The sequence below is a fragment of the Anastrepha obliqua genome, chromosome 1 (assembly GCF_027943255.1).
Source record: "Anastrepha obliqua isolate idAnaObli1 chromosome 1, idAnaObli1_1.0, whole genome shotgun sequence".
Taxonomy (NCBI): Eukaryota; Metazoa; Arthropoda; class Insecta; order Diptera; family Tephritidae; genus Anastrepha; species Anastrepha obliqua.
In genome coordinates, this window is record NC_072892.1 from 98431279 (window position 1) to 98453742 (window position 22464).

The 22464-nt window shown below is 37.4% G+C and overlaps 2 protein-coding genes across 2 annotated transcripts; one reads left to right on the forward strand and one right to left on the reverse strand.

Moving 5' to 3' along the window:
- Window positions 1–4538: 4538 nt before the first annotated feature.
- On the reverse strand, window positions 4539–5920 carry LOC129253129 (zinc finger HIT domain-containing protein 2). The gene is made up of 2 exons (XM_054891389.1): window positions 5789–5920; window positions 4539–5718 (listed from the first exon to the last, which is right to left on the reverse strand). Exons 1-2 carry the CDS (start codon window positions 5815–5817, stop codon window positions 4611–4613), a joined length of 1137 nt encoding a protein of 378 aa, XP_054747364.1. The 5' UTR covers window positions 5818–5920; the 3' UTR covers window positions 4539–4610.
- Window positions 5921–7709: 1789 nt separating this feature from the next.
- Window positions 7710–21032, forward strand: LOC129253128 (adenylosuccinate synthetase). Its single transcript, XM_054891388.1, has 6 exons — window positions 7710–8083; window positions 11316–11418; window positions 19398–19677; window positions 19763–20123; window positions 20190–20374; window positions 20439–21032. Exons 1-6 carry the CDS (start codon window positions 7904–7906, stop codon window positions 20680–20682), a joined length of 1353 nt encoding a protein of 450 aa, XP_054747363.1. The 5' UTR covers window positions 7710–7903; the 3' UTR covers window positions 20683–21032.
- The last annotated feature ends 1432 nt before the right edge of the window (window positions 21033–22464 follow it).

The following is a 22464-nucleotide window of genomic DNA, read 5'->3' on the forward strand; positions in this document are numbered from 1 at the left end:
GGGGTGAGTATGCTCTGGGCCACCGTTAGGTCCCTGTCGAACCCGACCAAGCACAACAACACCTTCAACGGTTGCACTTCGTCGGACCCGAAGAGATGCGCGAGCTACTTTAGCCGACTTTTCATACTGCATCCTCCGGCCGACAGAACCAAGCGTCGTAGTACCAGAAGGCTGCACAAACTGACAAACGTCACTTGCTTTCTCCGGTGATGAGATCCATCAATAAATCTAAAACATCAAAAGCCATTGGCCCTGTCGGTATAAACGCGCTGATGCTGAAGCACCTGGGACCATTGGGAGTAGGATTTCTTACAAGAGTTTTCAATCTGTCCTTGGCCACTCTCATCATCCCTGACAAGTGGAAGGCAGGGAGAGTGGTCCCACTACTGAAACCTGGGAAACCCGCCAACCAAGGGGATTCTTATCGTCCGATAATTCTCCTTGCCCCAGTAGTGAAGACACTTGAAGCCCTCCTACTCCCACTCTTCACGAAACACCTGGCGCCAGCCCCACATCAGCACGGCTTCCGTCGAGTGCATAGCACCACCACTGCACTCACCGCCATAAACGCCCAGATAAACCGCGGGCTTAACCAAAACCGCCCCTGCTGGAGGACTGTCCTAGTAGCGTTGGACTTGAAGAAGGCTTTCAATACAGTCAGCCATTCCACGCTACTAGATGATAATTATCAGTCGACTGCTAATCAGCCGCCAGCGCTGAAGAGGTGGTCCGCAAACTACCTGAGCGGTCGTCACTCGTCAGTGATTTTTCGAGATCAAACATCAAAGCAGAGGAAGATTAAGCAAGGTGTACCGCAGGGTGGTGTCCTTTCTCCCTTCTACATCTCGAAGCTCCCCCAATTACCGGAGGGAGTCTCCCTCGTCTCATACGCTGACGACTTTACGATAATGGCGTCGGGCAATGACATCGATGGCCTGTGTTCCAAAGTGAACAACTACCTCACCGACCTTTCTCGCTTTTTCACTGCGAGGAATCTCCAACTTCCCCCCACTAAGTCCACGACGACCCTTTTTACCACCTGGACAAAGGAGGTCAAGCTGTCCCTTAATGTAATAGTCGATGACACACCAATTCCGACGGTAAGCAACCCCAAAATTTTGGGTGTAACCTTCAACAGTTTGCTCTCCTTCTCAGCGCACACAACCGCAATCGCCACTAAAGTCCAAAGTCGCAACAAATCGCTTGCCGGCAGCACTTGGGACAAAGACAAAAAACTGTTGCTATCGACATTTAAGGCAATTGGTCGGCCGGTTGTGAACTATGCTGCGCCTGTCTGGTCGCCTGAAACTAGTAACACGCAGTGGGTAAAGCTACAGACATGCCAAAATACTGCCATTCGGACAGCAACCGGTTGCCTCCTGATGCCCCCCGTTCAACACCTTCACAACGAGGCACAAATGCTCCCAGTAATGGAGCATAACAAACTGATCAGCAAGCAGTTCCTGCTAGGATGTTACCGCAGGTTTCACTCCTGCAGATACCTGCTTGAGCCTGAGCCGCCTCCCAGGCACGTCAGGAGACACCTTTTAAACTACGCCGACGAAATCCGGGACTGACCGAAATTTACTGGGCCAGACAGTGTTTAGAAAGTCAATAAACGAGATTCAGCGGGAGACCGTCACCACCTTCTTAAGCTCCCGTCCTGTGAATGCCGTAATCGGAGTCCAATCCCCACCAACTGCAGATGAAGAGCTCCAGCTTCCCCGTGAGACACGTGTAACACTGGCACAATTACGTTCTGGATACTGGAGCAGGTTAAACTCCTACTTATCCAGAATCGACTCCGACATACCAAACATATATCCGGCATGGGAAGCCACCCCGCACGACACTAACCACCTTTTCACATGCCCTCTAAGATGGACTCATCTAACACCACTCTCCCTCTGGATCCAACCCGTCGAAACAGCATGTTTCCTGGGCCTACCTTTATATGAGCTAGAGTCTAGCTGCTAGACGAAGACGACCGGTGATATACCCTACACTAGCGAGGCTTCTATTACTGTTAATAAACAACCAAACTCGGGAATCTACGCACAAGCATATGCGGACGACGTTGCCTGTTTAGTAACAGGCCCTTCGCGTATGAACATCTGCAGGAAAGTGGAGAAAGGAGGAGGCTTGATGGACTCGTTCTGCCTAAGCTAAAAGGAGTCGCAATCCAGCTATCTAAGGAAATTAAATATCTGGGAGTAATCCTCGATAGTAAACTCAGTAAGACATTCAAAGCACTGACAGCCTTCTGGCAGTGCAAGGGTGTTTTTGGAAAAACGTGGGGTATTTCCCCTAGCAAGGTCCTATGGATCTACACGGCTATGATAAGACCTATTATCACCTATGTATCAGTGGTCGGTAAGAGTGGACCCCCTCTCGTGGGAGTCAGGAAGACCTTATCGAGACTACAACGCACTGTGGCCTTATGTTGCGTCGGAGCTTTTCCGACAACTTCAGGCCCGGTATTAGAAGCTCTGATTAGTCTACCACCACTTGAAGTTTTCCACCAAGGAGAGGCCTTGAAGGCCATCGTGCTTGACAAAAGATACAGTGTGGTGCTGCCAGAGGCTTAACTGTGGTCAAACTCTGAAAATGAGCCCGGCAAACACTATTTCGCATTTTCACGGATGGCTCCAGGAACGAACACGTCTGTGACTCTGGAGTCTACGTGGAATCCAGCGAGACAAAACTACACTTTGCTCTTGGAATGCATACATCAGTGTTTCAAGCGGAGGTGTATGCTGTTTAAGAAGCGATGAACTTTGTTGTGGAAAACAGATGGAGGGGCAGATCTATATGTGTCTGCAGCGATAGCCTAGCTGCGCTCTTGGCCTTAAACAGCCCCCCAACCACTTCAAGGGTAGTCGAGCCCTGTAAATCCAGGCTAAACTACGTCGGTAGACACAATAGCCTGATGCTTACATGGGTCCCGGGTATCGCGGGTAACGACATCTCTGACTCTTTAGCCCGAATGGGCTCTGAGGCCAACTTTCTTGGCCCGGAGCCGGTCTGCCACTCCTTTCTGCTGGCATCAAAGCCACGCTTAACAAACGGGTTACTCTAACCCACAAGCGAGCTTGGCAGACTGAGAGAGGCTGCAGATGGACAAAACTGATGTTACCTGTCATGTCCGACCGACTGTCGCAGTTCCTCCTCTCACTAAGCAGAGGGACTATAGGAAGCTGATTGAACTGATGACGGGCCACTTTCTATGGGCAAAGCACATCGAAAAGGTGGGCATCTCAGATAGTGCACTCTGCCCACCATGTGGAGAGGATGAGACGGCGGACCTCTTTCTGTGCGTCTGCCCCGCCTTCGCCCGAATCAGGCTTGAGGTCTTTGGCACTGATATGTTAAGAAGCGACCACCTTGTCTCCTTGGCACCACAAGATCTACTCAGATTTCTTCGGAGGTCGAGTAGATTTAAAGAAATTTAAAAAGGGAACCCGATTGCAGTAAAATGAATTTAATTGTGTCTAGGTGCTGTACTTGCTAGTCTGTCCCGACACAAAAAAAATAATTCAACAAAGTTTTTGCGTAGGACTGCCCTTCATTTAATATTAAATATTATTGTATTTTGTAGTTAAACGTTGATAAACAAATCACAACACTGGTTTCAAACGAAAAAATATTTAGAAAAAATTTACCTTTCTCTAATGCAAATGTGCAATATAAAACAATATAAAAAAAAATGCAAATGTACCGCACATAGATCTTTTAGCGACGGAACGAAATGAACTATATATCCTTAAAAATGGATCGATAAAAGCCATAGTGGGCCACACATGTGCCTCTACTAATAGCGCAAAACAACAAATATGGCAAGAGCGCTGGGAGTTAAGAGACGAAACCCAGATAGACGGCGAGACTTATACCAAATATTGATAAACGGTATGACAGGCACTTCGGAGAAGTGAACTTCTATAGATGCTATCCGGACATGGGTGTTTTCGAAAATATCAAAACCAAACCTATTGACGATACAGATCAGACATTCATGAAATGTGAAACAGTATTTATCAGAAAGCCTACTTGGATCTCTCTGCCTTTGATGAAATGCGACCCTCTTTACCACCTGGACGAAGAAGATCAAACTACAGCTAAATGTGATAGTCGATGACACACAAATACCGACCGTTAATAATCCCAAAATCTTGGCTGTTACCATTGATAGTATGCTCTCTTTTTCCGCACACAAACCTGCAATTTCCAACCAGGTCCTCAAATCGCTAGCTGGTAGCATTTGAAGCGAAGACAAAGAAATGTTGCTGGCGACATTTAAAGCAATTGGCCGGCCGGTTCTGAATCATGCTGCCCCCGTGATACGCACTGAAAAAAGCTCCAGACCTGTCAAAATACTACAATCAGGACAGCCAATATACATATGTCTGGCATGTGAAGGCACACTGCACGATACTAACCACCTATTCACACGCCCTCAGCGTATAATATTCCTATGAATATTTGGGTAATCGCCAAAATTAAGTTAAGCGTTGATTAGTAAAAATAATAAATACAGTATATTATTATTAATTAATTCACATTATTTTTGTTCTTAAGTTTGAATTATATACAAAAAGGTGTTTTCATATGGACTACTCTAATCGGTACTCATTATCGCAATTTACATAGGACAAAAGAAATTCGATTTTCTTCGATAAATGTAACAATTTCTTTCGATCCAACTCAACGCTTCCATTACAAATGGCGAACAGTTTATAAAAATCACTATTGGTTGTAGATTTATTCTGTTTTAGATGCTTTTTAGCCAACACCAGAAGTCGATATATGTCACTAAGTGCTGCAAGTTTGTAATAACACGATGACATTAGCAAGCGCGCATCAGAATCTAATTGATCCCGACTTCCCGTCAATGTAATTTCATTGCACACTTTTACGCCTATGCCGACATTTTTTGTCGTTAATGCTTCCATTTCAACCGACACAATAGCATCCTCGACGTCCTCGAAATTCGTACCAAATTTTAACACTAAGCTTAAATTAACTATATATACAACTGCCTCCGCTGGACTTGTATAATGTTCGCCATTAAAGTAGCGAACCATACAACCATAAGCGCACAATATATTCCACAGATTATAATGTATACAAATTGAAGGAGTCTTTTTACAAATACAAGAAAATTTTGGAATATTTTTTTCAACAGCAGGTATATTCAAAGTATCTGGTTGATCCACTTTGTCGCCGATTATTTCTACAATTTTCGCGTTTTTTGATTTCACCCACCATGGTTTATAACTGGGCAGTAACTTCATTATTTCGCCACAATCGATCATATTTTTGAATTCAGCACGTTCCTCTGATGTCAAGCGATTCCATACTTCATCCGCATCATTAATATCAACATCTTGTAGACGTATCGCAATATCTTCAACATCGTCTTCATCCAGTGCCTCTTCATCATCACAGTCTGCAGCATCCGTCCCTTCGTTATCAGAATCGATCGGGTCATTAAAATCGTGTCCCAGACCTGCTTCGCTCTCATGCATTCGCCTCAAAATGTCATAGATTTTTTTCATATCTTCATGTGAATTAGGCTCGGACGAGGTTAATGCGTCTTGTATGCAATCTTTATAAAATTTTTCTGAACACTTCAAGTGCTCCGGCGTTTTATAGCACTCAACAGAACAATACAAAGCATTACATTTAGGACAAGTGTATTTAAAATTGGCCTTTTGACAACTGGAACAAAAATTAGAATGAAAAAAATTAATAGTAATACATTTCCAAAATTATAACAAGGCAAGCTTACAATTGACAATATATTGAAGCTGAAGCCATATTTAACTGGAAGAAATTTTGCTAAACAAAACACAAGCACAAGAATGCACAACTTTCAGAGTAAATAGTTCTTCCAACTTTGACATTTGACAAGTGTGACATCTGGTGGATAAATAATATTTTACTCTTGCCAGAGCTACTAAAAATTATTTATATCCATATTCACACTTAAACGCCTTGTAAAGGTACTAAGGTACTCGATTCGCCTGGATTGCATCCCAAGGATGATAGAATACAAGACTGCGCCTTCCGAATCCCCAAATATTTTCAAATAAACACACAAAATGAAGAGAAATTATTAGTGAAAATCATGGAATATATACATACATACACTTTCTTGCCACTTCATCACCAGAAAAATCACGCAAATAAATGTATTTGGAGGTAAATATATCTGTAAGTCTTGCCTTCACAATTTAATAATACGTTCACATATGCTTTAATCACCTATAAATCCACCAAATTAATCTACCCGTTCACATATGGCAGATTACCTGCAAAATTGACAATCTGGTAGAATTAATCATTTTGGAGAAATATTTCGGTGTTTTTGTTTCTTTAATTATTATTAACGATATGAAGAAAATACAAGGAGAAGTAATAGCTAATTTAATTGTGCAATTGGCTGCTAATAATAAACAGTTGGAGAAAATCCGTATGCGACGTTTACTGAGGTTCCAAAAAAATTGTGGCAGCAATGCGCATGGGATATTCTATATTACATTTTATAATAAGTAATAAGAGGACAAAACGATTATGGGCACACGCTTTTTTCTGTAAAATGAATCCATAATTAACAATATTTAACAAAAGTTTTATTAGAATTATGTTTATAGACCTGTTTTCTTTGCCGGCATCCATTTCCTTTAGTTTTTATTTTGATGTTCCTCCTTACATTCGTAACAATAATTATCGATAACACAGAAAACACAGAGTTGTATGTCGAAAAGTATCGTTATTATCTAGAATTATTTTATAATCTCAAAGAAATTTTGTATGGGTAATCGCGCTCTATAATTACGGATTTTGACTTAAGCGCGAAAAAGTAGATCATCTACTTATATGTGAACGTATTATAATACACGGCAATTCATTTTTATTAGTTTTTTTCATTTAAAAGTCAGAAATGTTAAAATTACGAAATTGCTAAGCCATTCACAAGTAACTTCTCATCCTTTTTTTACTTATTTGAAAAGATGATCAAAATTGCAAAAAATAAAGAAGCGGTTTTCAGAAGGCACTAGAGCATTCTGTATACCGTCGAACGGTAATGTATTATATATATATATAATTGGCGCGTACGCCCTTTTTGGGTGTTTGGCCGAGCTCCTCCTCCTATTTATGGTGTGCGTCTTGATGTTGTTCCACAAATGGAGGGACCTACAGTTTCAAGCCGACTCCGAACGGCAGATATTTCTATGAGGAGCTTTTCCATGGCAGAAATACACTCGGAGGTTTGCCATTGCCTGCCGAGGGGCGGCCGCTATTAGAAAAATGTTGTTTTTTTTTGTTTTATTAATTTTGGTTTCACCGAGATTCGCACCTACGTTCTCTCTCTGAATTCCGAATGGTAATCACGCACCAACCCATTCGGCTACAGCGGCCGCCAGGGTAATGTATTATATAGCGCCCACCATTCACTCTAATAGCAACTCCTTTCTCATTTCGAAAAAATACGAACTCATGGGGCCGTCAGCGTATAAACATAGTATGAAAACACTTATCGATAGCGATCGTTCTCATACACCTAAAAAACACCCGATATGTAAACATAAAATTACACATTTCCGTTAAGATGTTTCAAAGATTAACTTCGATCAGTAATTAATTTATATAGAGCAGGCAACTCCGACGGAAAACATCAACGCGCATGCGACTATTTGACAGATAGCAACTGACATATTTCACTTGCCGAATAGACTGATAAATGTGCTTTTTTATTCGAGGTAATTTCTTTAGAAGTTTTGCTTGAGTCGAGAAAAGTACTTAGGGTAGGTTTGTGACTGTTGTTGAATTTTCTGGTTTGTCGATCGTTCGCGGAAAATCTACCAAAATAGCGCCACCAACCCCAACCAAACGTGTGAAGATGTCGGAGAGTAGTAGCAGTGTTGTGAATGGGAGCAACTACGAGACATTGCATCAAGGACGCCTCAATATGTACAAATCCAAGGTTGGAGTCGTCCTCGGAGCTCAATGGGGCGATGAGGGTAAAGGCAAAGTGGTTGACATGCTGGCATTGGAAGTAGACATAGTTTGCAGGTGTCAGGTAAGACATTAATCACGTACAAAATATTTAAATGCCCAATGAAGAACTGCGAACTACGAAGTGTTATATTTTGCGGTCTTGAATTCACATTGTTAATCATGTCGGCTTCTGTAATACATAGTAAATTAGTAATAAGTAGAGTAGAGTAAGGTAAAGGAAAAATGGAGACAACTTAATATCGTGAATATTTTCGTGAATGCTCTAGTCCGCAGCGTATTTTAATATTCATTCACAAGAAATACATAACGACACACCAAAGGCCATGCATGTGATTGCTGGGCGAAATTCTTCTCTACTCGCATTTTCGGTTCTCAATGTTTACATAACATCTACTTTTTGCGTTCCTCTCGCCTTTAATCGAGTAGTGAATAACCGTCAATTGTGATTCACTTTTGTCTCCCGCTTCACCTAGGCGTCATCCGTCTGCTTGTGCTATTTCTCTGTATTTCCCTATTATATCTGTCCATATGTATGCTGATTCGAGTCTATGTATGTAGATAAGCCGCGGAGATTTCGTAGAACAGTATTCATTGTATATTGTTTATAATATCGCGACGTTCTCCTCGAGTTTTTAATAATTACTGCAAATATTTTTTAGATATACACCCCAAATATGCTTATACGCAAATATATAAAACTGGATAGTACCAGTTTGAGTATCTATTGTTGTAAGGGCATTTTATATGGTTTATATAGAATACTTATTTTTTAAAATTATCAATATGATGAATAGGCTCAGTTTTCACTTAAACTTGGTTGTCGTAGCCGACTGGGTTTTATGTAGACATGAAACATCAAAGCAAACCTTGTTAAGCATTTCTGCAATAGGAAGACTTTTAAAAAAATTTGCCATTTGAAGCTGGTATAAAACTGTAGGTCCCTCCATTTATGTGATAACACCAAGCAGCTCGCCACAATTCGCTCAAAATTTAGCAAATAATGTGTGCGCCAATTGTAAAATACAAATAAAGTAATTAATTTTCATCAAATGTAATCTCGCTATCTAAATACTGTGTTTGTAAGTGAAGAATACTCTTACATAAAACTGGGAATGGCTGCTTATACGCAATTAACGCCTCTTATCTTATCTGGAAACTACCTATGTATATGTACATTTGTATGTATCTACAGAAATTTTACTGATATACTTGCACAAAAATACTTTAAGTTACTTTTACATATTGTTGCATAGTATATCTAGGACTTGGACTATAAAACTATTAAAGCTCGTATACATATCTATTAAATATAGTATGTTTGTGTAAAGCTTACAAAGATAAAATCTAAACGCAACGTCGGTGACTCGCCCATCCGTCCACTGCAAGCCTGTTCGGAAAATTCCTGTGAGTTCAATGACACAACTAAAGACGAAGATTTTTCCATACTTTTCCTACACACATATTCTGAAATGCAAAACTACTCTCAAGGTCATCTCTATCAAACAAACAAAATTGGAACATATCAAACATTTAATGGTGATAAACGACTGCTTCGCAAGCGTCATTAGTATTTTTGATTTCCATAGAGAGAATCTGGCTAAAATCGGTTCCAAAGTTGAAAGAAAAATGAGAAGAGCGTGAAAAACGAAAAAATCACCACATACATAAATGATGCAACATTTCTCGCGAATTGAATGCGTACTAATTCGGGCTGTCAGATTTTTTTAAAGAAGTATGTAAAAATATTTTTTTTACGTATACTCGTATTTATTTGTATGCACTACATAGCTATTTTTGCGTAAAAACTTGAATATTAACTGATACAAAAATTAATTGTTTGAATTAACGAATTCGAATATATATTTATTAAATCTCTATACATTGTGAAAAATGCATTCATATGTACATATCTAGATACATATGTATGCATGTATATAATAATATAAGCTATAAATCTCTTTGGTACGATTTGTACCTTTGCCAAATATTTATTTTCTCTTCTTTTTATTACCGTACCGTGAAATAATCTACACTTGATATACATACATACATATGTTAGTTCAAATAAATGTATTATCCCTATAGTAAATCAGACAAGCCCGAACCAGTTCATTAGCATTGCGTTTGTTCTTTAGCGCCGAAACTGTTTCCACCAGACGCTAACAGATTCATTTAATTCTATATAGAATATTGTAATTTCTTTATAGAATATCGGTAAGGATTCCGAGATTTGTGTGTTCGACCTCAACTTATCGATCTGGACCGAATTCAGCACTAACTTGTTTTTTTGTTTTCCAACATACATTCGCGATGCTAATATTATTAGAGAGATTGTATGTTATAATTTAAGGGGTTATATACAGTTAGAAGGCCGAAATAAGCAAATTTTTCAGAATTTTTTTCAGAGAAAACTTTTAAATTTTTTGATTAATTTATTATCTCTTAACTGTTTCCTTTATTTGGAAAAGAGCTACAGCTGATCTCTGAACTGGATCTAATGACAATAAAAAAACCGAACAGATTTCGTTAAAGTAATATTAATGTAGTAATTATTATAAGCAAAATCATTTTTTTTTTGTGTTTTTTTTTTTTTTAGAAAATGGCGGTTTCTCAAAAAATAAAAATCGATTTTTGACCAAAATTTCGGCCTTAAATTGTTTATTAAAAAAAATAATATATATCGGCGAGAAAAACTCTTCGATTAATTACCAAAAAATATTTAAGAAGCTCGTGTTAAAATTTGTGACTAATCGGCTTTGCCGTTTTCGAGAAATGTTGGTTTTGAAAACACCATTTTCAGAAAAATGCGTTTAAAGTTTGAAAAGTACTGAAACGCCTTTTCAAATTTGCGTGTAACTTCGAAAATATTCACCGGAACGATATTAAAATTTCTGTTTGTATTCTTAAATATACATATATACATACATAAACAAATAATCGATTTTTTGTTTAACCCTAACCCTTTAAGCGTATCCATTTAGCATCAGCTGAGAAACATTTGTTATGTGTATAATTTGGAGCATGTGTTTCTTTAACTCTACCCAGTGTTTTGTACAGATATATATCTTTATATATGTTTTTTATTCATGTACACACATACATATGTGTTTTTATTCTTATAAATAATTTATTGATTGGACTCTAATAAAATAATAAGTAGTAAAATATTGCCAACTTTTTCCATAAGGCTGAATCAACGCCTGATAAAGAATTTTAGCAGATTATTTCATAACTATATATATTTGAAATATAACTAAGGTATTTTCTTTCATAATGTGCAAATTCTTTTTCAGGGAGGAAATAATGCTGGACACACTGTTGTGGCTAATGGCACAGAATTTGATTTTCACCTGCTACCCAGTGGCATCGTCAATGAGAAATGTATCTCTGTGATCGGTAAGTGGAGGTTCCAAAGGTTAATAATGGAATACGAATATTGTAAAGGGTGAAATAAGTAAAAGCAACCTTAAACTAAGCATTCAAAGTAAACTAAACTTGCTGCAGCCTCGTTCAGTTTCTATGTGCTTAAATATTTGGTCGTGAAAGAAAATTGCCATCGTTGTTGTTTTTTTTTTTCAAAGTCACACACACCGTCTCTGTTGACGTTATTTCAATGTAATAAAAAAAGAAAAGATGAAAATGAGAAAACTCATCCAAACTGCTTGAGAATGCAGTCTTTCGTGTAGATGTGATTATCAATTGCGTCGACAATTCCCTCAGTTTACGGTCACGGTCACTCTATGGGTTAGACTTTCGATTTTAGAAAACTCAATGTGAATTTTGTGTGCCAAAATTCATTTTTTATACATACACATGTATGTATGTATGCATGCACATCTCTCAAAGATAATCGCAAATTATCTGATACTAAAATATACGGGAAATCACCTTTTACAATGTACAGAGCGTTATTATTGGCTTACATTGTATACATTTGAATCAACGTGTTGTCATTCTGTCAACCTGACTTATTTATAGTTTCTTAAACCTGTCTATAAATATTTATTAGAATACATACATAGTTGAAATTATTTCATAATTGAATCAGTTATTATGGCAAGGGAATCATTATTTAATTGTAAGTATCACTTGTCACGCAAATCAACAAGTCACAATTCGTCATTTTGCATGCATATAATATATATGTATGTGGGTACAACTGTACAAGTGTCTATAAAAAGGGCCGTATGAATGTACATATTTACATATATACTTTTCATATGCATTAATAATTATTCAGAAGATTAAGTGGTTTGCTTTTAAATGTTTAATCGATGATTTCTGCTCTCACGAAATGCCACTGCCATTTCCAAAGCTTTGTCGGTGCCTTGGTACAGCACTGTCAATGAGTGTCACAAGACTAATGAATAATAAAAGTAATCGCACATGTATATTTATATATATACGTATTTAAGTACTTTATGCACATAATTCATAGAACTTCATTGTGCAAATACTATAAAAACGCATGCAATTGTACGGGAACATGAAAGGGTATGAAAGAGCATTAAAGTTGATTTGTCGATGGCATATAAAAATTAGATTTGGAAAATTATCGGCACGATTTTCATTCATACTAAATATTTCATCAATTTCAGCTTACATGCTCTCATTACATTTAATTAAAGAATTATTTGGTAGGCCTGCAGTCACTTTGTAACTTTTACAGTTACATTTTTGTATTGGTCAACATTTACAAAAATGTTGATAAAGTTTCACGTTGTTATTTACCTATTCCACATACCTTAAATTTTCTAAAATTTAGTAGAGAAGATGTAGGCCAAAATACTTGAGTGTTAAAAACTAAAATGCTTAGTAATGGTGAAAAGGCCCAACAATTCTAACGAAACTTTGCTGGCGCCAAGTAAGGCAATTTGCCGGACGGTTTTAAACTACGCTTCTGCTATCTGTTCCCCGGGGACCGGTAGGACGCATTGGTTGAAACCACAGACCTACTTAAAGACAGCAACAGTCACCAAGCTTGCACTACGACACCAACGCACTTTGACAGGTGTAACTTTGAAAAGTCAAAACTTAGTTTATTTGGGAATAAATATTGTGAGCGTTGAAACCCAGCAGAGAATCTACCTTGACAGGGTTCCTTAAACTACATAAATACGAAGGCGACGAGCAAAAACCACACTCTATAAGACTACTGTGTGGCGCATAAGCTTGACAAATGACAACATCCGATGGGGCGACCTTTGGAGTGGCTTGAGAGAAAATGATTCTGCGGAAGAGTTAGGGACCTTTGCACCTTTGCGGCGACAAATGTTGCATTCGATTGAATGATGAAAATAATCAAGATTCAGGAACTCCGCTGGCTAGCGTCAGAGAAAAAGAAAGGTATCTTCGTTCCCACGACAGTCGGCTCTACGTTATTCGAATTTATATGCGGTCAAGGACTGTCACTCCAGCGGCAATCCCCGTACATGTAAGGTGAATTTTTATGCTGCTGCAACAACAAAGTTCCTCTTTTCGTAAAAAAAATGCCAAGCGGGGAGCAGGTTTGGCTTCACTTTGTGGTTTTAGACTGGTGCCAGTTAGCGCAAGAAAGAAACGACTGTCGAACTTTGTTAAACTCGGACAAAAATCGATGGCTGTGGCTGCACAATTTAAGAAGGAAAATGAATGTAGAATCATCTATTGTGGGAATGACAAAAACTTGTTTTACCTTTTAGCCTAATTCTATTATTTCCTCACCAACAATCGAAAAATGTGATAACGGATTCGGACCATATTGTGCAATTTTAGGAACTAACTTTAGCTCGTCGCAAACACTGAAAGGATGTTTTTTATGCTGTTCAACCATCCTTCACCACACCTCACAAAGTCTTTTGAGAGTACTCTTCGCCATTTCCAAATATACGGTTGTGATTGTTGTTGTTTTAGCAGCATAAACATTCCCCATATGTAGAATGGTCCTCGAGTGACAATTCCTTGACCGGATATAAATCCGGGACATTCTGGTAGCGAAGAAGCGACTATCGTAGTCATAAATCGCTTTACGAATCAGCTTATACATATTTTTTGACGGCACGCACTTCCTGTCAATTGTTTACAAATGAAATTGGCGATTGGAAAACTCGCACTTGCTTGTTGACAAGCCAATGCATCTGAAGAGCGACAGATTCATGTGAACTTTGCATTGGAGGATCATTGAACGCCGTCGAGAAATTATTGCCGACTTTTTTTTATTAGGTGTGTTTTTTTATACGCTTCTGACAGAATTGGTTTCTATCCCAGAAATAAGGGTGCAAAGTATTATTTGCTTGATAATATGTTAAAATATGCCCCATTTATTTTTGAAAATGTGTAACATTCAACCTTTTGATTTCAAGTACATGCCTGCTTGCAAATATAATATACATGCACTTTTGGTGTTGCTAGTGCTTAGATTGATTCCAAAGCGCTTTCAGGCCCTTCTAAGGTAACTTATATGTAATGTTATTCATGTATTTGGTAACATCAAAAGACTTTCAGTGACGAGTTTGGTTCGGCTTTCATTATTTGTCATTTAAATTATTCTGATTATTAAAGCTATTATTATTTTACTTTAGGACTGCAATTAAAAACAAGTTTCAAATATACAACTTAAAATCATTGATATATAGAGTGCGTTAATAATTGTAAAGTTTCGTTATTTTTCCTAATTGGATTAGGCGGGGACACCTGAAATTGTTATCCATAGACGGCAATATTTTTTGATTTTTATTAACTCTTATTTCATTGATATGCCATAACAAAAAAAAAGGAAAATAACAATTCCATATGTAATCCATACACCTGTAATGAGTATGCCTAAATACGACTCAGGCGAAAATCGTCATTGGTGAGATAGCACCACTCAAGTCTTGGAGAATTGGATTGACAGGGGCGCTACTGTAAAGCAAGCCGCGGTAATCATTTTCCGCAAATACTTGGAATGTTTGCACCTGCTTATGAGGAAAAGTTGGATTTTTGTCAGTTTTACTTAATTTCAACAAAGAAACATGTATTTAGACCGACCACCCCTACACGTACCACACTAGTATAAACATAAGATTTTTTTTGTTTGCAATGCTTCAGTCGGCTTAATTTTCTCCAGTTGCTCTGATACTCTGTCATCATCGGATTCGTCCTCTTGTTGATGATCGTCATCTGCATTGCCCTCCTCGATATCTTCGTTCCATTCATGAGTGGCTGGTAACGTGAATTCAATCTGAAATGTTTAATAAAAAAAGTGTTTTCAATAACCCACATACATATCTTTGAGCATATCTGCGAACACGAACGTACCTCAGGATTTAAAATACTAAGGAGATCGACGGTGTTGCTCATCAAGGTGCGAAGTTCATTTTTCCAGTCCATTTTTCTTTTAAAACCGCCAACGGAACATTATCTTCGGGATCATCATTGCTTACCGCAAAATTTAAAATACTGTTCCAGCACTTAGCTAATGTTGCTTCACCAACACGAAACCAACCGCATCCAAAAGATTAATAGCTGTTTTTAAGTTAATTTTTTTCAACGACTCGAGCAATCAGACTTTGTCGCTGCTATTGAAGCTAGAAGGCTGTTTCTGTAATGCAACTTAGTGATTTTTATTGCATTCTGATCCATCGGTTGAATAAGGGGACTAACGTTTGGTGGCAGGAGAGCATTAATTGGTAAGGCTTTCTTTTTTAAAAACGATGTAACCTTAAAACACAACCAGTTAACTTTAAAAAATCGGACAAAACTTACAAGGAATTATCACCTGTAGAACAAATGACTCATGAAACCATTGTTTGAAAATAGCCGACGTCGTCCAGGCGGATTTCGAGCTCTTATAGTCGGTGGGACACTGAAAGTTTTTAAAGCACTGTGGATTCTTCGCCTTTCCAATTACCAAAAGCTTAAGCTTGTGGGATCCAGTGGCGTTTGAACAGCATAAAAACGTGATTCGCTGCTTCTCGGACTTTACCTCTGGGGCTCTCTTCTCCAAACTTGACGCATACGTTTTCTCTGGCAAAAGTCTCCAGAATAACCCCGACTCATCAGCATTATATAACTGATTTTACCAACCACGTGATTAATCGTTTTTCCAAAACTGAATAGATTTGTCTTTGTGGGCTTTTGCAAAGGAGAGTCGGTGTTTGATATGTCTTTTTGAGAGAAGTTGTTTTTTCGGCTTATGCGGCCAAACAGCTAGGCTTCGTTAAGTCGCCTTCCTACAAGCTTTTTTGATATCTGTAGACCAGATTCTTGGTTTATTTCAAGCATTATTTGCCGTGCCGACTTCAAAGGATCTGCTTTGCTCTTGCGTATTATAGCTCTATACACATTAACATCAGTTTATCGCGGCTTTGGTTTCCTTTCCGTTTTTTTTGCTTAGATAGGATGAATTTTTCTTAACTAAATTAAGAGCAATATAAACCATTTTCCAAGGGCACATCATCATTCCCGCTATTTCTGCATAGCTTTTTCCGTTATATAAGAGCTCTTTTCTCCGGCGTGCAATGTTTTTCACGTCCCATTTTTAGTACTTACTTTAAAATTTTATTTAGAAACCAAATTTATACTAAAAATCGCTGAAACAATATTAAAGTTTTACTCTCCGTTGCACAATGTGCTACTTTTGTGTCCACTTCAAAACAGCAATAAGCCTAAATGAAATAGAACACAAAAAAATCCATCGAAAAAAACGGTAGATTCCTCGCATAAATGTAAGCGGTAATAAATGTAAAAAAAAAAAAAAAAAATTATTTGATCAAAGCAGACTTCGTACTAACATATAACGTTCACATTTGTGCTATTTATCTGTCCATGGCTGTAGATATCAGTAGTGAATAATTCATAGACGGCACCTTCTTTACGTCATCTTTGAAATTTATAAAACGGACAGATTTACAGTTTTATACGATAGAACAACGCCTTAAAATTATTGAATCTTATTATGAAAATTTTCGATCCTTAAGAGCAACATATCGCAAAAATTGTGAATTTTTTTGTGGAAACAATCGTCCAAATGAGTCAACAAAGTATGTAAAGGTTGGTGAAAAAATTTCAAGAAAGTGGTTCTGTCTGACACACCAAAAAGTAGGCGTTCTGTTGGGAAAATTACTGCTGTAGCTTAAAGTGTCATTTTTCACATATAATTGTTAAGAACCATATTTGGAATGGAAATAGTGAAAGTTCAAAGAATCTAAATGTTTATGTGTTTTATTTTAGAACGAAATCTAAGCGCGTGTGCTCAAAGACCCTTTACTTACCCATTCTCTTACATACGTATGTGTATTTGCTAGATGCCAGACGCAACGGTCATAAAACTTTAGATTTGAAGAAAAAGTATGGAAACGGAATTGACTTATAAAAAATGTATCGTCTTGTAAAATGTATACTCCTTTGATTGAAATTAAGTGCGCTTGAAACCCCGGCGCTGGGTGGAAATTGACAAAAATAATAACCTCGTTCGGACGAGATAAATAAAAAAACCAGGAAAGTTTATTCAGGGTGATTGTAAAAATAGGCAAAACTCTGCAAATCTTGTGAAGTTTTATTTTCTTAAACATTATTAAAATCAACAAAAATATGTATCTCAATAAATATGATCTGGAGTAATTTTCATATTTAATGAAAAGAATTTTTCGTTGAATTTATTTTGAAATGATTTCTCTAAATAATGATTTCAAATGTTTCCCTAGTAAAATATTTTCGTAATAATATATATATTATTTTTGTTCAAAGAAAAGAAACCAATTTATTCAGTAACGAAGCCGAAATTTTACTCATTGCATAATAAATTTAATTTAAACTTCCATTTTCTGTCTTAGTGAATAAGCCATTCGAGTAATATTTATACTCGTATGTTGATTATCTACTTGATAATAACACATCCTGTTGTTAACTCGCTTTAATATAATTGATGGGCTGATACAACCAAAGCATAAAAGTACTTAGCAACTATTTGCCCATCAGAGATAACAGTGTCTTTATGACCAGAAGCTTGAACACTAATACCGTCTCCCAAATAGTTGTTTTCCTATTTCCGCATTTGCGACTTTCAAATATTTTCTATGTAATGCTTTAAGTAAAGGGTATTTCAAACATGTAACAATTTAGATTCCTTCAGGTTTCACTATTTTTAATCAAAATACGGCTCTTAACTGTTATATGTCAAAAATTACATCATTTAAATGCCAGTTCAAGTCCGCCAAACAGTCGATTCATGAATGCTTAATTGTTGAGAACATCGAGATATCAACCCTTGAATTGTCGAACCATTCAGACGATTATTTCCACCAAAAACATCACGTATTTTGTATTTTTAGTGTCAAAGATGACATGAAAATATATACCGCCTACTGGCATCTAGGCGTCCCTCAAAGACTCTTTACTGCCACCTCCTTTCAAGGATGAAGTTTGCTCGTTAGGTATAGTGAAAAAAAAATTTTGAGGGAACTTAAGATTCTACGTTATTCGTTTTGTGTTTCACAAAATTTAGATTTAGCTTAGTGGAGCACAAAACGAATGACGTCGGCATATCTGTCAAATTCGCCCAGAGCCGAATAACGGTCTGCCAGGCAGTACACTTCTGAAAATATTTTCACCATGACTTTCTTTCTAATGTCACTTGCCAAAATCCTCTCAACATTTCCTACCGCTTTCCTCAAATTTTGTTACATCTGTAAGATGATTCAATTGTTGTCCTCTATATATGTACTTTCCGTTTTATTTTGACGTATGCAATATTTCCCTATTCTTTTTGAAGAATATTTTTCTAATTTTTCCCACCACTTGCCATTTTCTGTCGATATTCAGCTTTCTTTAAGCATATTTTTTTTAATTCTCTCCACCGTTTCGAACTTTCACAACCACTTTAAAAGCTTCTACATTTTTTTGATAAGTTGAAGCAAGCCTTTTTTGCATGTATATATATTGCAAGGTTACTTTGATTTAAGATTTTATTTTAACGCATTTACGGCTGTTAATATAAAATAACAACACGAGAACTTAGTTGCTCGAAACATCTTTATTCATTTCCAATATTTTTTACTCTACTTCTCACAACCCAAATATTCCGAGCCTGAAAGCGCTGCTGTTATTGTCAAGTGCATTTGGCGAACTACATTTATCTTGTGATTCTGTTTTTGGCACACACCGTCTGGAAATTATGAGGGTTCTCTACTCCTATTAACGAATCGTAAAAAAGTGTACAAGGGTTTTATTTTTTAGCTGTAGTTAGCATTTTCACGGAAATGCCCATATGTATAAGTAGATCATATTAAAGTATGTAGACAATATTAGTAGGTGCAGCAAGATAACAAAATAATTTTTAGAAGAAGATGTGAATATGACCGAGCAAAAACGTTATCATATGATTATAAATTATTAAATAAAAACACTATTTTCAGGCAACGGTGTGGTTATCCACTTACCATCACTTTTCGAGGAACTGTCTAAAAATGAGGCAAAAGGCTTGCAAAAGCTCGAACATCGCTTGATCATTTCGGATCGTGCGCATTTGGTATTTGATTTCCATCAATTGGTTGATGGTATGCAAGAAGCCGAAAAAGGCGGCAAATCGCTCGGCACCACCAAGAAAGGTATTGGTCCGGCTTATTCCAGCAAGGCAACCCGTAACGGAATTCGAGTGGGCGAATTGTTGGGTGACTTTAATATCTTCACAGACAAGTAAAATATTTTTGCAATGTTCTATATACTCGTACTTACTCGAAAAACTTAAATGTCACCATTTATTTAATAATTCCATCTTTAGATTTAAATCCATTGTGGCAACACATTTGCGTCTCTTCCCTTCAATCAAAATCGACGTCGATGCCGAGTTGGCACGATACAAGGAGTACGCAGAAAAGGTGCGTCCCTATGTGAAAGACACCATTTGTTTCCTACACACCGCATTACGGCAAGGAAAGACGATCTTGGTAGAGGGTGCCAATGCTGCTATGTTGGACATTGATTTCGGCACATATCCGTATGTGACGAGCAGCAATTGCAGTATAGGTGGAGTACTCACGGGTTTAGGTCTACCACCACAGACTATTGGCGAGGTTATTGGAGTTGTTAAAGCCTATACAACGCGTGTGGGCGATGGTCCGTTCCCTACCGAACAAATTAATGTATGTATTGTATATGTAAATTTGTTTTGAGGGATCCTGTTTTTTAAATTATTGTTTGTGTATTAGGAAATCGGCGAATTGCTCCAGACTCGTGGTGCTGAAATCGGTGTTACAACAAAGCGAAAACGTCGCTGTGGCTGGCTCGATATTCCGTTACTGAAATATACTTCTCTTGTGAACGGATACACGAGCATTTGTCTGACAAAGCTTGATATTCTTGATACTTTGCCAGATATCAAAGTGGCTGTGGCGTATGTATTTTACATAATTGAACTTCAAAATTTATAGGCTAAATTTGTTATTTTTACTATATAGCTATAAGCGCGCTAATGGTGAAACACTAGATCACTTCCCCGGCACAATCGCAGAATTGGGTGAGATTGTTGTTGAATATGCTACGTTGCCCGGTTGGCAGGAGAGTACCGAGAATATTCGAAACTTCAAGGAATTGCCTGAAAATGCACAAAAGTACGTACGATTCCTAGAAAATGAGCTGCACGTGCCAGTACAATGGGTGGGTGTTGGCAAAGGACGCGAGTCCATCATCAACATCCATTAACATTTAACTGCAGCGTGTATTTGCGCAATTGGCTATTTCAACTGCACAGATACTTGGATTGCACTTTAATGGTTTTTAAGGGATATGTTAATGAATATACTTTATTTGCTTTGAGTTTTAATTTTAGAAACTTTATTGTATACTAACACACAAAGTATAATTCAATTAAAACAGATGCAATAGTGCGAACTTCAAAATGTAATGTTAAAAATCTTTAGTGTAGTTGAAATAAATTAAGATTTGTGCTTTTTTTATAATTTACTATGACGAAAGCCTTAATAGTTACAAAAACAAAGTTGTACTGTAATATTTTAATTGTATAATTATTTTGTGAAAATATACATACCTACCTACATATAGAAATAAGATTCTATTATTCTGAAAAACTGTAGTAGAGAAGATTTTTATGCACTCGGATGGGATACGCTTTGACTGGAATTATTTACTTATGATAGCTTAAAATATTTGTCAAACATCTCGGAAACCAGAGTACAGGATTTGGACTGAGTACGTCGAAAGTTTTCTGAAAATTATGCATGTGGGGACATAAACGACAATATCTGATTGCATTTTGATGCGTAGTATTTTGTAATAGTGGCATAACACATTCCCTGTCACCTTTTACGGGATATAAACCGAGGTAACTTTTAATTGGCTTTCATCACTTGAATTTACTCTATTCTACAGCAAAGTTGTAAGGCGTTAAATATTTGTGGTAGGTCCGCTTAAACTGTTTTATTCAACTCCATTTATCCGTAAGACCATGTTAAAATTCGCTGCCTAAAGCAGAGGAAATGCAACTCAAACGACATTTGCCATGCTAGAAATTAATTAGATTCATATTTTAACGTATTGACTTTGTGGGCTGAATGTTCACTAGTTTTAGCATAGGAGTTCCACCAAGGTGAATTCATGTGAGATGGTATTGTTTCAAGAGCTGATTGGTGCTCGATAGTCAAAGTGAGAATATTTGAACTTTCTTTCCCTCTTGTTCCTTCAGCTGTAATTGATAATAGTCCTTCAAATTGATGTATTTGTAGAATCGTGCTCTGGTTTAACTCAAGGATGATAGATTACTAGGTTTGGCCAATAACTATGGTGAAATTTCACATACTCGTCCAATCAGTCGTTGGTAGTTAGACGGTGGTAGACGAAGTGACATTTCGTTAATTTTTCCGTATATCGCTAACACATTCTTAGTTTCTTTGTGAACAAACCGATTCATAACTCCTGCTACGTCAAACCAAGGCGAACTGAGTATCTAAGGCGGGACCATTAAAAAACAGTTACTTAATTTTTCGTGATTTTGACAAGTCTGACGTCAACTTCCTTAGCAATACAAAACAAACGAACAAAACAAACAAAAGTAGGAGAAATTACATGTTTATGAAAATTCAGTGAATGGCTTGTTAGTATTGCGATTTGTGAGTGTTAAACTAATCAAACTAATGAAAACGAAGTGTCGTGTGTTAATTGTGAAAGCATAAATTAATATAAAGCCTACAAATGCAGTTTGTTTGCGTCTTTATGCGGAAGACGCCGTAGCAAGAAAATATGTGTGCGTGCGTATAATTTCTTGTGTTTGGTTGTTTCCATTGCTTTCGCTTACTCTTCTTCTTCACAAACAAGTATTCCCCTTCCTTTTGCTTGTTTATTCATGGGCGAATTCGAATGGCGCAATCTCTTTCTCTATCAGTTTTCGGGTTTTACTAACGAATAAAGAACGTTCAAAGGTTGCAATTTGAGTGGGAAAAGGCGATATGGGAACCAGCACCTGCAAAA